This window comes from Astatotilapia calliptera, chromosome 23 (genome assembly GCF_964374335.1).
Source record: "Astatotilapia calliptera chromosome 23, fAstCal68.1, whole genome shotgun sequence".
NCBI classification, from domain to species: Eukaryota; Metazoa; Chordata; class Actinopteri; order Cichliformes; family Cichlidae; genus Astatotilapia; species Astatotilapia calliptera.
In genome coordinates this window covers 5,983,501-6,001,860 of record NC_137443.1, presented here as the reverse complement: position 1 = coordinate 6,001,860, position 18,360 = coordinate 5,983,501, and the positions used below count along the sequence as shown (strand labels likewise).

General features: G+C 40.2%; 1 protein-coding gene across 1 annotated transcript in view; it reads right to left on the bottom strand.

The window, feature by feature from the left end:
• ncanb (neurocan b) overlaps positions 1-18,360 on the bottom strand; it is a 129,938-nt gene that overhangs the window by 13,668 nt on the left and 97,910 nt on the right. The window contains exon 11 of the mRNA XM_026159414.2: positions 2,846-3,004. Coding sequence (XP_026015199.2) covers positions 2,846-3,004 — 159 coding nt within the window. The remainder of the gene's footprint in view (positions 1-2,845; positions 3,005-18,360) is intronic.

The window sequence follows — 18,360 nt, the reverse complement described above, 5'->3', positions numbered from 1 at the left end:
ATCTGATTAACATCATTACCAGGCCCATTAATCTTCCTAATGGCTGTGATCCTCTTATTGCAGGGGTGGAGACGTCCATTTTCGAGGCAATTAAACGCACTTTTTGGTAATGGTGAGCAAATAGGAGAAAGATCAGTTCTAGGTGGGTGGTACTGTCTTTTCTTGGCATCTGGTCGGGACAGACGGCTGATCCAGAATAGTTTGCTGCTGCTGATCAGGTCTTATTACAACACAAGTGGCTGTGGAGCTTGCCAGAGGGCAAAAACTTAAGAATAAAGAGATGAAGCTTTATGGAGCACCAAAGAAAAACTGAATGGATATTAGCATGGTAATGCTGACTGGCACTAATTAAACTGCTCTCTGTGGCCAAATATTTAAGTCCACAATGAACATGAGTTGAAGAGCCAAGGAGATGTATTTAGCTCTTCAACTGTTTGGCTTATTCAATTCAGGACAACAGGAAAGGACACCAAACACCATAATTACATACTAAAACAACCACAGCAACACATCTCGGGTTCTCTGTTCATATTACAAATATAGAGCATGATCATTAACTTCTCAGCTGACCACCTGCACATGTGGGTCTGACATGTGCACTGGATAATGGGATGGATTTACCTGTTACTACCACACACCAAATCTGGCCGTTGGTACTTCGTGGCTTGTGTAGCCACTAGGTAACAAAAGCTCAACCTCAATACACACATTCTCCATTACGACCTCAGCCTTGACAGTCTTCAGTGGACAAAACTGTGAATGTCTATTTTGGACGCTGAAGATTCTAACCCAAAAAGCTGTTGCTTGGCCTCTGGATTGTACACTGAGATACAGAGCTAATCAACAGGGATGATCCTTGACACAAAAGTCACTCCATTACACAAGATTATGTTTGCTGTCCCAGTAGGTTGATGTCTGTGGTAAAAACTCAGATCTATATACCCGATTAGTCAGAATAGACCTTGTTTAAGTGCTCTAAAAATAGCAGCTATGCAGGAAGCTAACTGGAGGTGCATGAGGAGATGACCTTGAATAGATAAGTGCCCATGAAAAGAGATGTATGATGATATTTTGGTGATGTCACACACCTTTTTTGTATGCCATTCATGTAACTTAATGCCCTCTACCACCTAAAATGCAAATCCTTATGTTAAAAGATATGGATCATACTCAAGTAGTCATAAACCTTTCCAAGGCATGTGCTTGTTTCACATACGTAAAACTCAGAAGTCCTAATAATTGTAATTAAATCAATTTTTTCCTATTAAGTTTCAGGTTATGGATTCATTTGCTTTGGTGAAGCTATCACAAAAGTTGAAAAAAATAACATTTGCAGAAAGAATATAGCACAATCAATATCACTTACTGTACAGACACTTATATCAGGGCCTGCAGGGTCAACTCACTGCAACAAATGGTGATATAGATTTATTTAGCTCGGACTTTGCTCCTTAAGGCTGTTTTAAACGGCAGCAAAATCAAGTCCTTTAAGGTCCGTCCACAGCTGAACTATAAAGATATTTAATACTGAGTTAGGGAAAACATAAAAGGGAAGGTCAGGTGTCATCTCCAAGTATGATAATAAAGTACAAAAGTAGATACCACTCACTGGCCTCTAAAAGCTTTGTGCAGGAGGCAAAGGCAGCCATCCAAGTGACAGCAGGTTAGGCTATTATTACTAAATCAGTACTATCATTTAAACTGAGCAATGTCTTCTTTAAAAGTGACTGGTGATTACAAGTGTCACCAGATATTTCTGAAATATAGCGACGTGAAATAGAAAGCGTGAGGATGCCTATCTAAATCTTCAGATGTCCTCAACACTAAAACATAAGAATCTTCAGTTGAAAAATGGAAGCATATTATGTTGATGTTACCACAAGTGGACAAGTTTAAGTATCTCAGTGTCTTGTTCACAAATGTGGAAGGTGTAGAGTGGATGACTGACAGACGGACTGATGTGGCAGTGACTCAGAAATTGTTGATTGTGGTGAAGACAGAAAGCGAGCTATCGATTTATATTCCTACCTTCCTCTATGGCCGTGAGCTCTGGTTAGTGACCAAAAGAACAAGATCGCAGATACAGTGGAAATGAGCTTCGGCCAAAGGGTGTCTGGGCTCAGCCTCAGAGATACGATGAAGAGCTTGGTTATTCGGAAGGAAATCAGCAGAGAGCTACGGCTCCTCTGCATTAGTTCAGTTGGTTTGGACCTCTGAATAGGATGTACTTCCTGGGCACCTCCTGGATGCTTCCTAGCTAAAATGCTTCCTGCATGTTCTACTATAAGGAGGCATATGGAGGATAAACTGAAGAAATTATATGTTTTGGCTGGCTTGGAAACACCTCACTGTCCCCTTGGAGGGGATGCCTAGGGAGAAGTAGGTCTTGGCATCTCTGTCCCTGTGACCCAGACTGTGGCAGAAAATGGATGGATGAATGGATGTGGGTATCATAAACAATCATAAACTAAGTGGACGGCTATGTTGCAAACAGAACTGCACATAGGCCTCAGCTCCTGACAATGAACACGGTAAACATGAGGCGGAAACACTAAGGAGGTGGCATCAGCATGGTGCTGCTGTTACTATGCTGTTGTGAGCATTTAGCTCCTAGAATGGCTGTGTCAAAGTTGCTAGAGTCTCATTAACTGAGGTTTCAACTTGGAGATTTTATGTCCACCTAACCTCGGGCATGCTCAAGTGAGCTGTCATCTAACAGCAAGACTTACTGGCCCTTGAATGTCCAAATTTGTCTTCCTAACTTTAGTTTTTCTGCAGAGTAACAACATCAGAAAGAGCTGCACTCTGTGCCAAATCTGCTATTGTCCTGTTTCTCCTTACTCACCTCTGATGAAGTTCTGCTCAGCCACACTGTGGATACTGGCCAGGTGGCCATTGTGCTCCCTGCAGTCTTTCTCAGCGTCCTCCCAGGTGTGTCTGCGTGTGAAATATCTGTAGCAGTGGCCATGAAACTTCCTCCAAGTGTGCTCGCAGCCTTCAGTGTCTGCGGGTATGTAGGAGGGTAGTGAAAGAGAAGGGGAAGATAATTGAAAAAGACAGTTATTAGTCAATTTAAATCCACAAGGGAAGACAAGTGAGATTTTTTTAATTGTTAAAACACCCACATGGTGCTGCAAGGGAAAGAGGTAGGACGATTTGGGCATTAAGAGAGGGAGACCATCATTAATTTAGTGTTTATGTTTGCATCCACACACAACATGTTCCTGTTCTGCAGCAAAAAACAAACAAACAAAAAACCCTACATGGTGTTGCTGTTAGTGCCCTCTGTGACACCCCTCTCTGCCTCCTTCCCTCCATTTCTGGCTCTGCTGGTGTCTTCTCCTCTTTGATTTGCCTCGGACTTTTCATCTACAGCAGAGCCAAGTCGCTGGTGAGACAGCTTAGTCCAGTGAAAGGGCGTTTTAATCTATTCAAATGACAACAATCCTTAGAAATTGCTTCCAGTGTGCAGTGCTCGCTTGGTAATTAAGCGCTGTCACAGCCCTGTCAGCACAGTGTCTGTCCCTCCCTCTTATCCCCACCCCCCAAACCCTTCCTCCTTCTTTCCCTTCATCTTTCCCATCTATTCTCTCCTCATCTCTCTGGGGGTTAGCTGTGCAACTGTGAGTTGTAATGCGGTGTGTGTTTGGCTTCTCATTTTATGCTTTGGACTGTGTATGTGTGCATGTGTGTCTGTGAATATAACGTGTATAAGTTTAAATGTCATAGTTGATGTGGTTCAGGCTTGATCTGTCAGTTGAGCCACCTCCAGTTTTCCCTCATCCTCACCATCTCTCGTGCCCCTTCCCTCTTTGTGAGGATCAGGGAAATGGCCTCAGCTTCTCCCCCAACAAATGTGAAGCGACACCAGTAAATTGGGCAGTGCAAATTGGGCCGTATGGGGCCCTGCTTAGTATGCAGAGAGATGCTGTCTTGGCCATGGAAAGAAGAAGGAGAACAGAGAAGAGAGAAGACAAGAGGAAAGGAGTCCGTAATGAAAGCTTTTCTTTACAGGAATATTAAAGAAGGGCTTCCAAACCTTTGCCTTTTATACTGTTAAGCTCTCCTCCTTTCAGAGTGTTCAGGGACATGGAGGTACTCCGCTGTGAAGTGCAATGACGCAAGTTCACAAAATGCACTGCACTGGGTCACCGTAACACTGCCTCCTCAGGTAGAGCTACATTTTTTGTCTGAAAGTGAAGTTTGGAAAAACTCTCCTTGAATTAATATAAAAGTCCAAACTTATGAAATACAGAACCATTGTTTCTTTTTTGCTGCTCAATGCATTAGCTGACTCAGAAGATGACAAGTATCTCTTCTGAGTGTTAGAATGACAAACTTATTGTCAGTCAGCCACAATAATGAGCAAAGTATAAAACGGCTGCACAATGTGCAAACTCCTACAGTCTACCCACCATGCAACAACATGTTACTGGATATTTGTACTTTAGGCTTAGTGCTATGTCATTAAAAAAATAGACAGATGATCATGTTGGCTGAATGCATGTGCACGTGGGGCCAGAAAGAGATGCAGAGAAATGATTAATGACAATAATGTTTGCACACAGTATGTCAGTGAAATTTGTCATGGCAAGTGCCTGTCCAATTATCTTACTCGTTAAAGCCCTGGTGGCACTCTCCACTATTTAAAATTCAACATACATCCACTGGCCCCTTTGACATGCATTCATTCAACCCCTTGCAGGAGGCCTGAAGAAAATCGGTTCCTACATAAAACAAGAAGTCCATTCTCTAAAATGAGTTGCAGTCACACAAAGGTCAGACATATATCTGGGCTGCTAACAATATGTTTTTACTGGGCTGAGTATAAAATGGCGTCAGAGCCCAAAAGCCTCCATCAAATGTCTGATCAGGTTTATCGTGTTGTGTTGACTTACTAATAAAACATGGTCGGTTTTTTAAAGGATTTCATATGGGCAAGGCTGATGTTTTTAAATATTCATCATTTGAAAAAGCCGACCCACTTTGTTCTTATTTCAAAGTCTAATATGTTGGTTACGGCAATTACGAAAAAATAAAAAAAAACATCCAAAATCTTGTCACAGCAAAGCACACATGGGTTTAAACACTGGGCAGGATGAGCAGATCATCTTTAAGGAAGACTGACTAAAGGAAGTGAGATTTGAGCGTCCACAAGACATGGATCAACATATACTTATTAAAACGAGAAGATTTAGCACTTCCTTACATATGAAATGAGGTTTAAAATGTCAGCTGTTTGATGTGGATCATTAACATACAAAAACATCTATATATAAATACATTTTAGTCACAAAAAGTACAGCAGCGAATCTTCAGACCACTGTTTTCCTTGAGTACTTGGGAGAGTATAATTTAGATACTTGTTGATTTATCCTATATTTGAGATAAAAATGGCCTCCTTGTCACACTTTGCAGGATCTTTTTACTATTTATGGGTTGTAGCATTACCATCTTCAAACTCAACCACTTGTTCAATTTTTTTTCAATTTGTTTTTTTTCAAATGTACAACTTTAAAGTTTTGTGACCGTTTTGATGGCAAAGCATTGATTAAATCTGTCCACAGAAAGATATATTCACACCTGCAAAAGCACAACCCCCCACACAAGAAATGGATCGGTCCCCAATCCCCGGGCCATAGACCGGTACTGGTCCGTGAGTCGTTTGGTAACGGGCCGCGAGAGTTGAGGCTCGGGTGTGAAATTTATGGTTTTCAGAGTTTTTAGCGGTTGTTATCGTTATTTTTTTTATCGTTAACTCAGTTTCACTGGGTCTTTCCCTGTGTGTCATGAATATATCTTCTTTTTTTCTGGTATCGGTACTGGTTTTATTTTGTTGTTTTTATCCGTGACACCTTAAAGGTCGGTCTGTAAAAATATTTTCGGACATAAACCGGCCTGTGGCACAAAAAAGGTTGGGGACCGCTGGTCTATAGTATCTCTGGATGCGTCAGAGCCCAAAAGCTTCCATCAAATGTCTGATCAGGTTTATCGTCTTGTGATGACTTACTCATAAAGTAAATGGTCATTTTATTAAAATCATCAAGAGGACTGCTTTCCAGATTACCCTGGTTTTGTTTGATATAACACTGACTTCTGGGCAGTGGTGTAAGATGGCTACTACTGTATTGTAAATGATGTAAATGTGGAGTATCACTTCATTTCTTTTCCTGCTCAAATGTCTCTTGGTAGTCTGGGGAATTAATCTGATGACCTCAAAACGCGCTAATGACATGAAACCCAATTAGCCATTTTAACAGTTTCAGCCTCCTCTGGGCAGCTCACTGGCTCTCTGGTCCACCCCGCTGCTTCAGAACAAGATGAGCCTGGCTTTAACATCACGTTTGGATTTATGTGGAGGTTGTTGCTCATTTTAGAATGAATTTGCTTTCACATTATAGGGACTTAGTGCTGCTGGTTCTTTTCCTTTACAGTTTGAATTTGAAGAGTATGTGTTTTATGATTCAAATTTTAAACAAAAAAGATGGTATAAATGGTTTTGTCTCAACAAGTGAAAAGCCTCACATGTAAGCTCAGCTGACACTCTAAGAAACACTACTTAACCTAAAAATATAACTTCCTGGCTATCACTGATGACAAAATAAGAATCTAATGGCTTTTGAGGCATCTTTGAGTTAAATCCATTTTAAAGCTGTTGAGAACAGAAATTTCACTAATGACTCCAACAGAGAGCAAAGGCAAGGAGATAAAGGTGAGAGAACTGAAGTCCATTAACAGCACTCTTCTTGTTACAGAGCATGAAAAAGGATTGGCTGGTAGAGGCAAAAATAACTTGTTGATTTGCACAGACCAGTTGAAAGTGTTCATAAATCTGTCTGTATATAAAATATAAAGCTATCTCTGTGTCTTTTACTTTCATTCAAAATAAGGATGACTAATGTGGTAGTTTTTATTTTTTTCATGGCTCATAAAAAGTTTCATTAAGTATTATGAAGCTCACTGAACTCCAGCAAGATCATACAGTAAAAACAGAAAAAGAAAAAAAGAAGCATAAAACAGCAAAATACCCCCGACAAACATTTGTCTTTAATTCTTGGTTCCCTAAGCCTGCATGTTTATTAGTGATAGGACGCCAATAGCCCTTTCCCCCTCTTAATGCTTGCTTAAATAATCTTCAAAAGAAAAAGAACAGACTGCTCAACCAACAGAAGGCCTGTGTGGAAAAGCTTTTTCATTTGTTTGGATATGGCTATTCTGTTGATGCTGCACCCCTGGGCTCCAGCCAAACAACACAGTTGAATAAGTTGAACCTGGCTCAACTTTTTCTGCAGTGCAACCCAGTATCATCTAAAATCAGCCAAATCCATGCAGCTGCACATCCCTGGTGCATTACTTTGTAACTGTATCTATATTTCTTACCACGTGGGTGGGACCAAAAGATAAAAAAGTTCCAAAAAGTTGCAAAATGCTGTCACAGAGCTTTCACATGACTGACTATGCAGTATTTTGTTGGCATAAAGCTTACTATATGAATGTTTGATGCAGTATTTTATATACAGTCTGTGATGAGCCCTAAGGAAGGAAAGGGATGGATTAGGGATGCTTCGCAGGGGACGTGCTGAATTTTCCAGCCGTCCTTCGTGCAGATAGTACACTTCTGAACACACAAAGTCGATTAGCATTTGCCAGCACAGTGTTATCTTTGGTCTTCTGGGACCAAAAATCAGTCACTGCTGCTGTCATTTCCTCTGCTGACTGCAAACACACTCTTTCACTCTGTCATCACATCCGCTAGCTACCTGCTAGTGTGTTTACCCACATGGCAGCTGGTACATTGTATTACAATCGGGAGTGAGTCCAGTTTGGCTCATGGAAGTGGAGAAAGGGTTGTTATCTACAGGAACAGGGACAGGAGAATCAGGGTAGGTGTCACAAAGAGAGAGACGAAACACACACACACACACACACACACACACACACACACACACACTGACTGACTCACACACATTCTGCTATGGGGTCCACAGTGGGAGTCAGTGAGTATTTAAGGTTACTGTTGCTCCCAATTAGGCATTAACCAGTCATTTTAAAACAGGGGCTGTGAACAGTAAACAGGGGCTTTTCATAGGCTTCTACATAGGCTTGAGAAAAAAGTGGAGTCTGAGGAGAACGAAAAACGGGAGCTAAGAAAGCAGTGAGCTACAGTGTGGGAGGGCAGAGAAAAGAGAGACAGAAAAAGAAATCGAAAGTAAAGCAAGACAGAGAGAAAGAAAAAGGAGAGATCAAAAATAAACAGGCATGTTTTCTCCCCCTCAGATCTTCAACCTAGTCTCTGCTGATTTCTTCTCCCACTCTCTGACAGTGAGGCTCAAAGCCAGACATCACATCAACCTCTTCAAATATTTAGACATTATTCAAGTCGTCTTCTTTTTCCCGTTTTCCCTCTGTCAGGAGGAGGGAGACGTAGGGGGTACATTTCAGCGATTAATATTCCCACAGACTTTAGTGAACAGCAGTTAGGAAATAAAAGGCCATACACTTCCAGTTGACTGATTGGGTCGTTTATCCACATCACCAAGTGATACTTCTGCTGCTACTCGCCTCTTTTAGATCTCCTGAATGATGAAATGCCATGTGCTCACGTTTGCGCGTGTTTGCGTGTGCTGCCATTTTGTGTTCTCCCCGTTTGAGACTTTGAAGGCTGACAGGCCAGTGTTGCCATTTCCAAGAGGGCAGATGACAGGAGTCCAGAGAGAGAGCAAATGAGTGAGAGAGACAGCGAGAATCTGCTGATAAAGGTGAGAATGTGACGAGAATGTGCCACTGGCTGAGGAATTAATAATGGTTATTATGAGTGCTGCATTGATTAATGGAACATTCTAATAGTGTGATTCTCACAATTAGGAGTAATGGATGTTACAGTAAAAAAAGCTTCAGAGTGCAACATGAATGACTGATGCCAGTCTGAGCGCTCATTCTGCATAATTATCCCATAGATGTGTCTTTGCAGATTGATGCTGATGTAGGAGGCTGAGGTAAAAGAGAGGGCAGCAGGAGCCTTTAGACGGAAAAGGCAACAATTCACACAGCAGGCACACAGCTGGTCTGTTTTATACGGGTGGGCACAGTGTGCACTTAGCATATGATGTTAATATATTGGTGTACATCCATTGTCTGCATCTTTGCCAGTGTTATTCTAAGAGTAGGCCGGTAATGGCTTTAAATGCTTGCAGCTAATGCAAAGCTTAAGGTAGGTAAACACACCTATAGCAGGTGACAGGTCACATTTTATTACTGTATAATACACTTTAAAAAAAAGTATGTACTTGATTTTTACATTTTTGCCTGCCCAGGCCGCTGCATCGCAACTGGTTGCCTGCTTAACTAGTGAATTAAACTGGCGCCCACATGCATTAATTAACAAAGTGTAATGTTTTGGGGTTTTGAATTCCTTGTGAATACAAGTGAGTTTGGGTTTAGTTGAGTTTATATTGTTATTCCAAGTGTTTCAATTCTGTGTTTGTTGGGTTTTGATTTCTTTATTCTGCTACACTGTAAGCTTAATTCTCTGTAAAACCTTTGAGTCCCTGACTCCTGTTTTACCTTATGTTTATTATGGTCAGGAGTTTCACTTTTGCATCCTGTTTTAGTTAATGTTTTTGTTACTTTTAGTAGCAGCTTAAGTTCCCTCTGTGTTTCTTCTGTTGGCAACAATATCAACCACTTATGTAGGTTATGTTATACAGAGAGATTTACCTCAGAAGTCTAAATCAGACATTAGTATTCAAATGAACAATGGACACATGTCAATGTTTAAATGAAAGAAGTTATTTGCAACTAAATCACTAGAGAGTTACCACCCCTATCTAAGTCTTTTCTAGTTATTTAAATTATGAAAATTTCTACCTGACTAGTTGTTAAATCATGTCAGTTTACCAGCTATGTTAGCATAATATAAACAAGCTAACTTTTTTTCCACTCGATAAAAGTTAACGTGAGTGTTCTCGGTGGTCAGGTACATTTGTAATCGCATGGCAGGATGCTGTAAAAGGACCAAACTTCAGCCAGGAGAACAACTGAGATAATCCATCCACAATAAGAGGTTAGTTATTCATATACTTCTGCATGGGCTGGGCTGTAGTTACATCCTAAGGTTTTAAAAACTGAGCTTAAATAAATGATTAGCGGTAATAAAAGCCGAGGGAGGTCAACAGTGATCACTGACTGTTTTAGGAGTTTTTTGAGATTAAATAGAAGAAAATACATAACATTAAACATGTTAACAACACAAAAGCCATATTAAACGCAGACTACTTTAGACCCGGAAGTAGGATTCGTCACGTCATCACTTAACGACCGGATAGCAAATGACAACAGCAGTGCTTCACAGTATAGCCTCTTTTCCATTACTACCTATTCGAATCGACTCAGCACAGTTCGCTACAGTTTTCAGAGCTTTTATATTAGGTCATAGTACCTGGTAGCAGGTACTTTTTTAGTACCTGCTTGGCTGGGGCTTCAAGCGATCCAAACAGGTACTAAAATGTGACCGACTGCATGCCACTGATTGGTTAGTCAGTAGAGTCACTAGATGAGTCATGAGTGTCTTGTTCATGAAAATCAAAACTGCCATTTCTGAAATCTGGCAATGAGGGAAATAGCTACAAAAAAAAACAACACCATGGTCCCTGATTCTGACGAAAAGCCACAGACCGAGCAGATATATTCTTGCTTTTACGTCCACCTTTGTGGTAGTGTTTGTGTTGTATGTTAATTACGTTGCGGGATGCTCATCCGTGTTGCTATGACAATGACCATTAGGAAATACTAAACTGTAATGGAAAACCAGTCAATTCGAGTTGAGTTGTGGCGAGTCAATCCGAGTAGGTACCAATGGAATAGTCCTTTTTAAGCATTCCAAACTAAATCACTGATTAAACATATAAGCAAAACGAAAATGTTCAAGACACAGCTTAAAAGAATAAAAAAAAGTAACCCACTGGGAAAACCTAACAGTGATTCAAATTGTACCCACAAAGATCATCGTAAAAGTTTAGAATATTATGGTAAAAAATGGTAAATGGTCTGTATTTGTATAGCGCTTTACTAGTCCCTAAGGACCCCAACGCGCTTTACGCATCCAATCATCCACCCATTCACACACACATTCACACACTGGTGATGGCAAGCTACGTTGTAGCCACAGCCACCCTGGGGCACACTGACAGAGGCGAGGCTGCCGGACACTGGCGCCACCGGGCCCTCATATTGATTAGAAATGGTATGTTTTAATCAAGACCTGAGTACTATTATTAAGGTAGATGACCTCATCTTGAGGAGAGGGTCATTTCAGAATGTCAGAGACTTCTAAAAGCTGCTGGTCAACTTACTTTAGCAGATTAACTGTGCTTAGAATTGTAGTTGAATTTCAACATTCTGATCAGCAGTATTTCCAGCAGTAGGAAGCAAAAAGCTCATCCAAACCCAGTGTTTAGACTAGAGAAAGAATAAAACATTGATGTAGCCAACGTGATGTCATTGACTGGTTTTGGACTCTGCCTTTTTAAAGCTTCAAGGCCTCTTTTTCTAGAGCCAGAAGTTACCTTATGAAAAGGTAGAATTAGTTAATCAGACATTACTAACAAGTTTGATTAGCCAGCTGCATCCATAAACTGTTTAGGTACAAAGTACAGATATACATATAACTCTACAGTCAAAATAGTTACATCCACTTCAGTGATGTGCCAATCAACGCTGCCTCTAGTATCCAGGTGATTGAGTTATAATTTTGTTTAATAGAACCCAAAGCCTTTTTTGTACCAGAGTGTAAATGCTTTTTTGAGTGCTGCAAAGCTGAACATTTTAACTTAGGCGGCTACTGTTTGGAGTGAACCTCCAGTGGCACATGGAGGAACTGCAGTTTTTGCCACTTTTGTTTTAATTAGCTCTTGAAGTTGCCCTTTGTCTTAGACAGAGAAAATTAGCACTGGAAAATTAGTATCGGAGAATCTCTCCTAAAGAGACAGATATTGGAAACCGTGGAGAGCCTGTACAGTGGCCACTGGGTATTTTTAATGAAGTGTCCCAAAACCATTAGCCGTATCAGCTGGATGTATAAACAGGCATCTGTTTGCTAATCATTTGTTAATCAGCCTCAAATGAACAAAATAGAGTTTAAGAGAATTGCCAGGAATCACACAGCCAGAAAAATAAAACTCTACAACTGAATTATGACTTCAGCACATTTGTGTTTTAACTACCATCTGAAAAACCACAAAAAACATTTTGGGAAATTAGACCAATAAAAAAACTAAACAAACAACAGATTGGTTATTATTGCGTAGAACACAGGAACACAGTGACTGTCAGATGTTTGCACTGAAGTAGGGGAAGAGACCTGCCATTATGTTCACACTGAAAAGCACCCACCTGGCTCTATCAAAACAAAGATCTGATGATTGCTTTTACAGTGCGGGGAAATAATTGATTTCCTGCTGAATTTTTAAGCTTGCTCACTTACAAGAATATCAACAAAAATCTAGGAAAAAACCCACATTAAATAAAAGTGATAACATTATTTGCACATCAATGAGTGCAAATAGGTATTTTATCCCGTACAACCCAGCCAGAAATCAATAAATCCATTGATTACAAATACAGCTGATCTCAGCCTATGTTTCTAAAAAACACACCTGTCCCAAATATCTGTTTCTCCCATTCCAATTTCTCCAGCACCATGGGCAAGACCAAAGAGCTGTGAAAGGATGCGATTGAAGACTTGCACAAAGATGGAATGGGCTACAAGACAATCAGCAGGAAGATTGGGTGAGAAGGTGACAGCTGTCAATTATTTGGAATTGGAAGAAGCATAAATGACCATAGGGTAAGAATGAGCATGAGAAAGGTGGTGGACAAGCCCAGAACTACATGGGAGGAGCTTGTAAAAGATCTGTAGGCAGTTGGCATCACAGTTACCAAGAACACCATTGGTAGCACACTACACTGTAATGGATTGAAATCTTGCAACACCCGCAAGGTCCTCCTGTCTGTGTTAAGTTTGCCAGTGAACATCTAAATGGTTCAAAGAGGCTTGGGGAAAAGATGAAACCATAATCTAACTCTTTAGCATCAACTCGACTCATCGAGGAAGAAAAATGCTGAGTATGACCCAGAGAACACAGTGAAGCACTGAGATGAATTCTCTCTTAATTAAAATGTAACTATGATAAAATATGATTGTTCATTACATTATAAGAGAGAAAACTTACAAATTCAGCAGGGGATCAAATAATGATTTCCCCCATTAAAACCAAATTAGTTAATAAAATGCATATTACTTGAAAGTAATACCCCCAAGTGACTGGTTCTGTGTTATTACTCAAAGGTAATGCTGTGTGAAGAGGTACAAACCTGGAACCTGCACCTGTGGTTGAAATTCAGGGTAAAATCCTATGTGGAAAACTTTCTGTGCTGAAAATGAACTCTGAGATAACAAATGAAAGACAAAAGAGATTGTGATACTGCAAGGCAGGCTTCAGAACTTCAGTATCAGAGTACAATTTTCTTGGGAATATCAGAAAGAAGAAGAACAGAATCGTGGTAAACCTCCAGCGCACCTCAAAGTATTACTTTTTACAACCTTCCATCCGAAATGTTCATTAATGCACACCACTGGAACACACTTCCTCTCTTTTCATCTTTTCTTAGCACCTGTTCAGATGCTTCCTTTCTGTTTCTGCTCTCTTCTCCACATTTTCTTTCTCTTCAGCCTGAACTTTCTTTCATTCGGGGAGGAGGATAACAGTTGCTTCAGGAACATTGTTTAATTAAGCACCCTGAATGAGAAAAAAATTACCTCTCATCTCTCAAGGTTTACTGCTTGGAGAGAGAACTGGCAAGTGTTGAACACACTAGCATATGGAGTGAGAGTAAGCCTTGCTATTGCTCAATTTGAAAAGTCTCTGCCAAGCTTAGGCAAAACCTCAGGGATATTTTATGTAAATACCTGCCTCTGTGTGCGTTCACCTGACTTTCTCACTGTGCACGTGTTTTCCTTCAGGAGATTGCTGTGGGCAAGGTAATCCAAGAAGCCTCAGCTCCCTCACTTCTCAGTCTTGCACATGTCTTGGTCGACATATTATTTGAACGCTTGGATCTTCATTACCGGTAATAGCCTCTAAAGACCCACAGGATGCACAAAATGTAATTATGAGTCAAGCTTTTCGCCAGTTTAGACAGCAGCAGTATTGTCAGAATCAAAACAACGTCTCCGTTCTCACCTAAACAAGAAGAGGCTGACCTTAAACAGCAAACCAGGGCTTGTTTACCACATGTCTAGCCAAAGTGCTGAGGGTACAGTGGCAGACCAAGACTGTAGAGACAAATATTCTCCAAGTTTCTGGAGGGCTTAGGCTCTGAAAATGCAGGTTGAAGATGGCAGTGGTTCTCTGCTTTAATATAGTCAAGGAAACACTATTAACCAGGTCTACAAATATAATATTATCTTTACTTTAGTGATCCCCCTAAAATTGTTTTTTTAATACTCTGAATAACGAAAAGAACCAGTAAAAGTTTCCAGAGCAGTTTAGGGCAACCCTCCAAGTCACAAAATAATAACTCACCAGAAACAAATGCAAAATGTCAGAAAACTAAATCATATTTCTGACATGAAGTTCACTGAAGTTTAGAAGAAATGATGAAGACAGACATCAGCCACTATCGCTCATTTCTTCCCCCTCCCTCTGCAGCTGATGTAGCAAGCACCCGTCTAATGCAGCTGAAGAATGAGTGGGGGTGGCTGCTGTTTTAGCCTGGAGCCAAGCTTAAAACAATTTAGAAAATTTGAAGATAAGTGACAAACTGAGCTGGCAGTTTAGTCACACACAGCCAGCTTTCATTTTAGATCGTTTTTTAACAGTTTGCTTTAACCTTGTGGTCTTTTTGAAACACGTAAGTGCAAGGCAGTGTTTTGTGACCATTATGGGACTGGAGGAGATGCTGTAACTACTGGCCAGCTTGAACTTGTTCACATAGACCAGTCTGTTAGGCAAACAATGTAAGCTCATACAATAAAAAGAAGACATTAAGTACTTGTTTAGCAGGGTAAATAAAGTTATCATTTGCATAAAGTCCATTACATTTATGCCTGTCACGTAAATGTAGTGGAGTGGATGGCAAAGTAGTTAGAAATACAGTTCATCACCATTTGGATGAACATTTGGGTCTGGGTTTTACTCACAAAGGTTGTGATGATTGCACTTACAGTAACAAGTGTAGCTGTAAACTCTCAGTACACTCTGCTTGTCTCAGTCAGAGAAGAAAGGCTGCAGCTCCACCACAAATTACACCAAGACACATTGTCTCTATTTGTTTGTCTCAGACGCAGTGAAAATACACCGCAACACTGCACTTTAGTGTTATAATAGTAGAGAAAACATCTAAATTGACCTACAGGATTTCCGGAATGGAATCATCTTGCCAAGAGGCCAGTTTGACGTGATGAAGACGAACTGGCCTGGAATGGGCAAAACCTGGCATGAATCTGACTCAGTAGAAATCTGAATGTGTGAATAACTTTATAGATTTTGTATTATTGCAGCACGTCAAAGAAAAAAAATATAACTGCCTCACAATCTCTTATGCTGTGAAGGTCCGAGGCTTGAACCCGGGCCTACTACTTGTTAGTCATACAACGTTTGGTCGCTGACTTTTGCAACAATGCCTGACCTCTTCATCATACAAAGCAGTCTCCTTCATTTTAAACTTAGAAAATACTATATATTTCAGAGAGTACTATTAATAAAATTAAATAAAAATAAAACAAAATCTGAGATACTGGCTTTTAAGTTCCATGCATTCATTGGTCTTCTCAACAATTTGCACTTACATAATTCAATTTAAATACAGGAAGGTGTTTGGAGTGGAGGTATGGGAAGTATCAAAGCCATTAAACCAGTAGGAATGTAACTGAGTACATTCACTCAAGTACTTTATTTATGTTTAACATACTTTTACTTTATTTCCATCTTATGCTGCTTCCTGCTTTTAATCCACTTCACTTTGAACACAGTTACTGCACATTGTACTTTTTCTTATTTTAAAGCTTTACTTAGTATTATGCACCATTACAGATCAAGGTATTTAAAAATACATTAAAATCCTGTTTTTGATTACACCTTTCATACAATAAATCTGAAAGAATGACCTTGAAAACTGAGTTTTGTATACCAGTTTTTGTATACCACACTGATTTAAATATTTCTTAGGATAATGTTTGTACAGTTGTTGACCTTTTGTACATGTAACACACAGAAGGAGGTTTTCTGCATCTGACACTTTATCACAACTGGAAATACTTTTTATGTGAAATTGCTGCTTGGCCACAGTGTGCATAAAGCAAGCCACTCGCTCCCAAGGAATTCACTGGATAAAAGACAGTTTAATCATCAGTCTCCCAGATTCAGATTACACATTTTACACACTCACATACAGCTCCACTGGGAAATTCAGATTTTTAGTTTAGGGATGCAGTACAAGTGTAAAAACTGGGTAATATCTAATGCAGCAACCAAGATGAGGAGCAAAGTTCTCCTCTGTTTTTATCTCCAAACCATCAGAATATTAGTCATTTTCAGTTTAGCTGAAGTATGTTTTCTATACTTCTAAAAAATGCTTTCTAGTAGTAACACTCTCCAAAAGCCCATAGACAGACTAATGTATGAAGTTGCATGAAATTATGAATAGATTGTGCTTAAGGCACATTAACAAGAGGATGGGTTAGGCCACTGAGGTTAGTGAGGTGGTGACAGTGGACCTAAATCATTAGGTGCAGAATGTGGGTAGTTTTTTTTGGGACGACAGAGGAAAAATATTCCCCCCACAATCCTTGTAAAAAAGTGCACAAATTATTATCCCTCCTAACTCAAAATTACAAGAAAATCTGTTTCAGTGTAAGCAAGAGAAAAAGCTAAACTGGTATAAGAGGAAATTAGTTAGTGTGAGGAAGTGATTTAAAAACTTGAGCAGTGACAGATTGACTGGAGGACTGCATCTGGTGCTTTCTGAGACACTTCCTACTATTAGTCGACTCAGACTGCTCTGCTCCTCATTAGCCGCAGTGTGTAGGCTTCACTAGATTGTCTTCTTCCAATCTACAGCACTGGTGTTGCTGTTGGAATTGACATATTCAAAAGTCTTCATAGCTCTCTGTCCCAGATTCACCTGGCATCCTCTTTGGGAGGGTTGTGCTCTACTTTGCTTCCCCTTCCCTGTAATGCTCTGAGTTTTTGTTTTCCTGTCAGAAACAACTTAGTATTTCAGTTCTATGCTCGTATATGTAATGTATGCTTGTGTGTGTTTGACAATGTGTATGCCAGTCGAAAAGGTGAGCCAGCCTGTCTGGAACAATTTGACTTCCACTGAATTTATATTGGATTTCAATGAATGGTTGTGGCATGTGATGTTTTTGCTGCACTTTCTGATGGCTGCAATCATCACCAACACACCTCTGGGAGAAACTTCTGGCATGCTTGTTTATGTGCTCAACCAGCACTCAGCGGTCACGCTTTCCGCTAACAGCTGTGCAGCCTACTAAGCTATAGCACGTCCTTCCAAAAACCACACAATAAATATTAATGATTTGGCGTACGAGGAACAGAAAGGGGTGTCAGAGAAGTTGGATGACATGTGAACCACTCCTTGCCGGCACTCTGTGTGTTTAGGGTGGCAGCAAACACATTTCTCAAAGATAACCAAGCAGCAACCAGACATCGTGGGATTAATTAGCAACACAATCCTTTTAAAACAGGCTTTTTATTTCTAATTTGTAGATTATTGTTCTATAAAGGAACACTGAGAGGGGGAGTCAGAAGTTATTTCCGGTGGATTGGATTTTAAACTTATTAAGCTGTTGGTTTTGTAACTTTGTTATGTGTCACACTGACTTCACTGCCTAAATGAAAGTGTTCAGCTGCAATCTAAGCAGCCATTTAATAACTAGACATGCAGGAAAACATTGCATTTAGATGGATACATGGATAGGTAAAGTGTTTTGGCTGTTTTGGGATGTATGTACACATTCATAGACTGTTGTCAGGATCCAGGCATGCACTGTTTTTGTTTTTTTCATTTTCCTTCCTCTTTCCTCTCTTTCCCTTTTGCTGACTCTTTGTTCTCAAGCGGAGAGGTGGGTCCATCTGTGCTCTGCCTACAGGTGGAGCAATCCGGTCGCTCAATTGCAACGCATTCCCTAATCAAACTTTGTGTTTTTAAGCACTGACCTACTGCTCAAGATGGTGAGCAGTGGTGGCATATTGGTTCTCCCAGTTTAGTCTTTGCACTTGCATTTTTCTAGCATGTAACACTTTCTGCATGCCTGTTTTCCAGTTACCTGTGTATGCA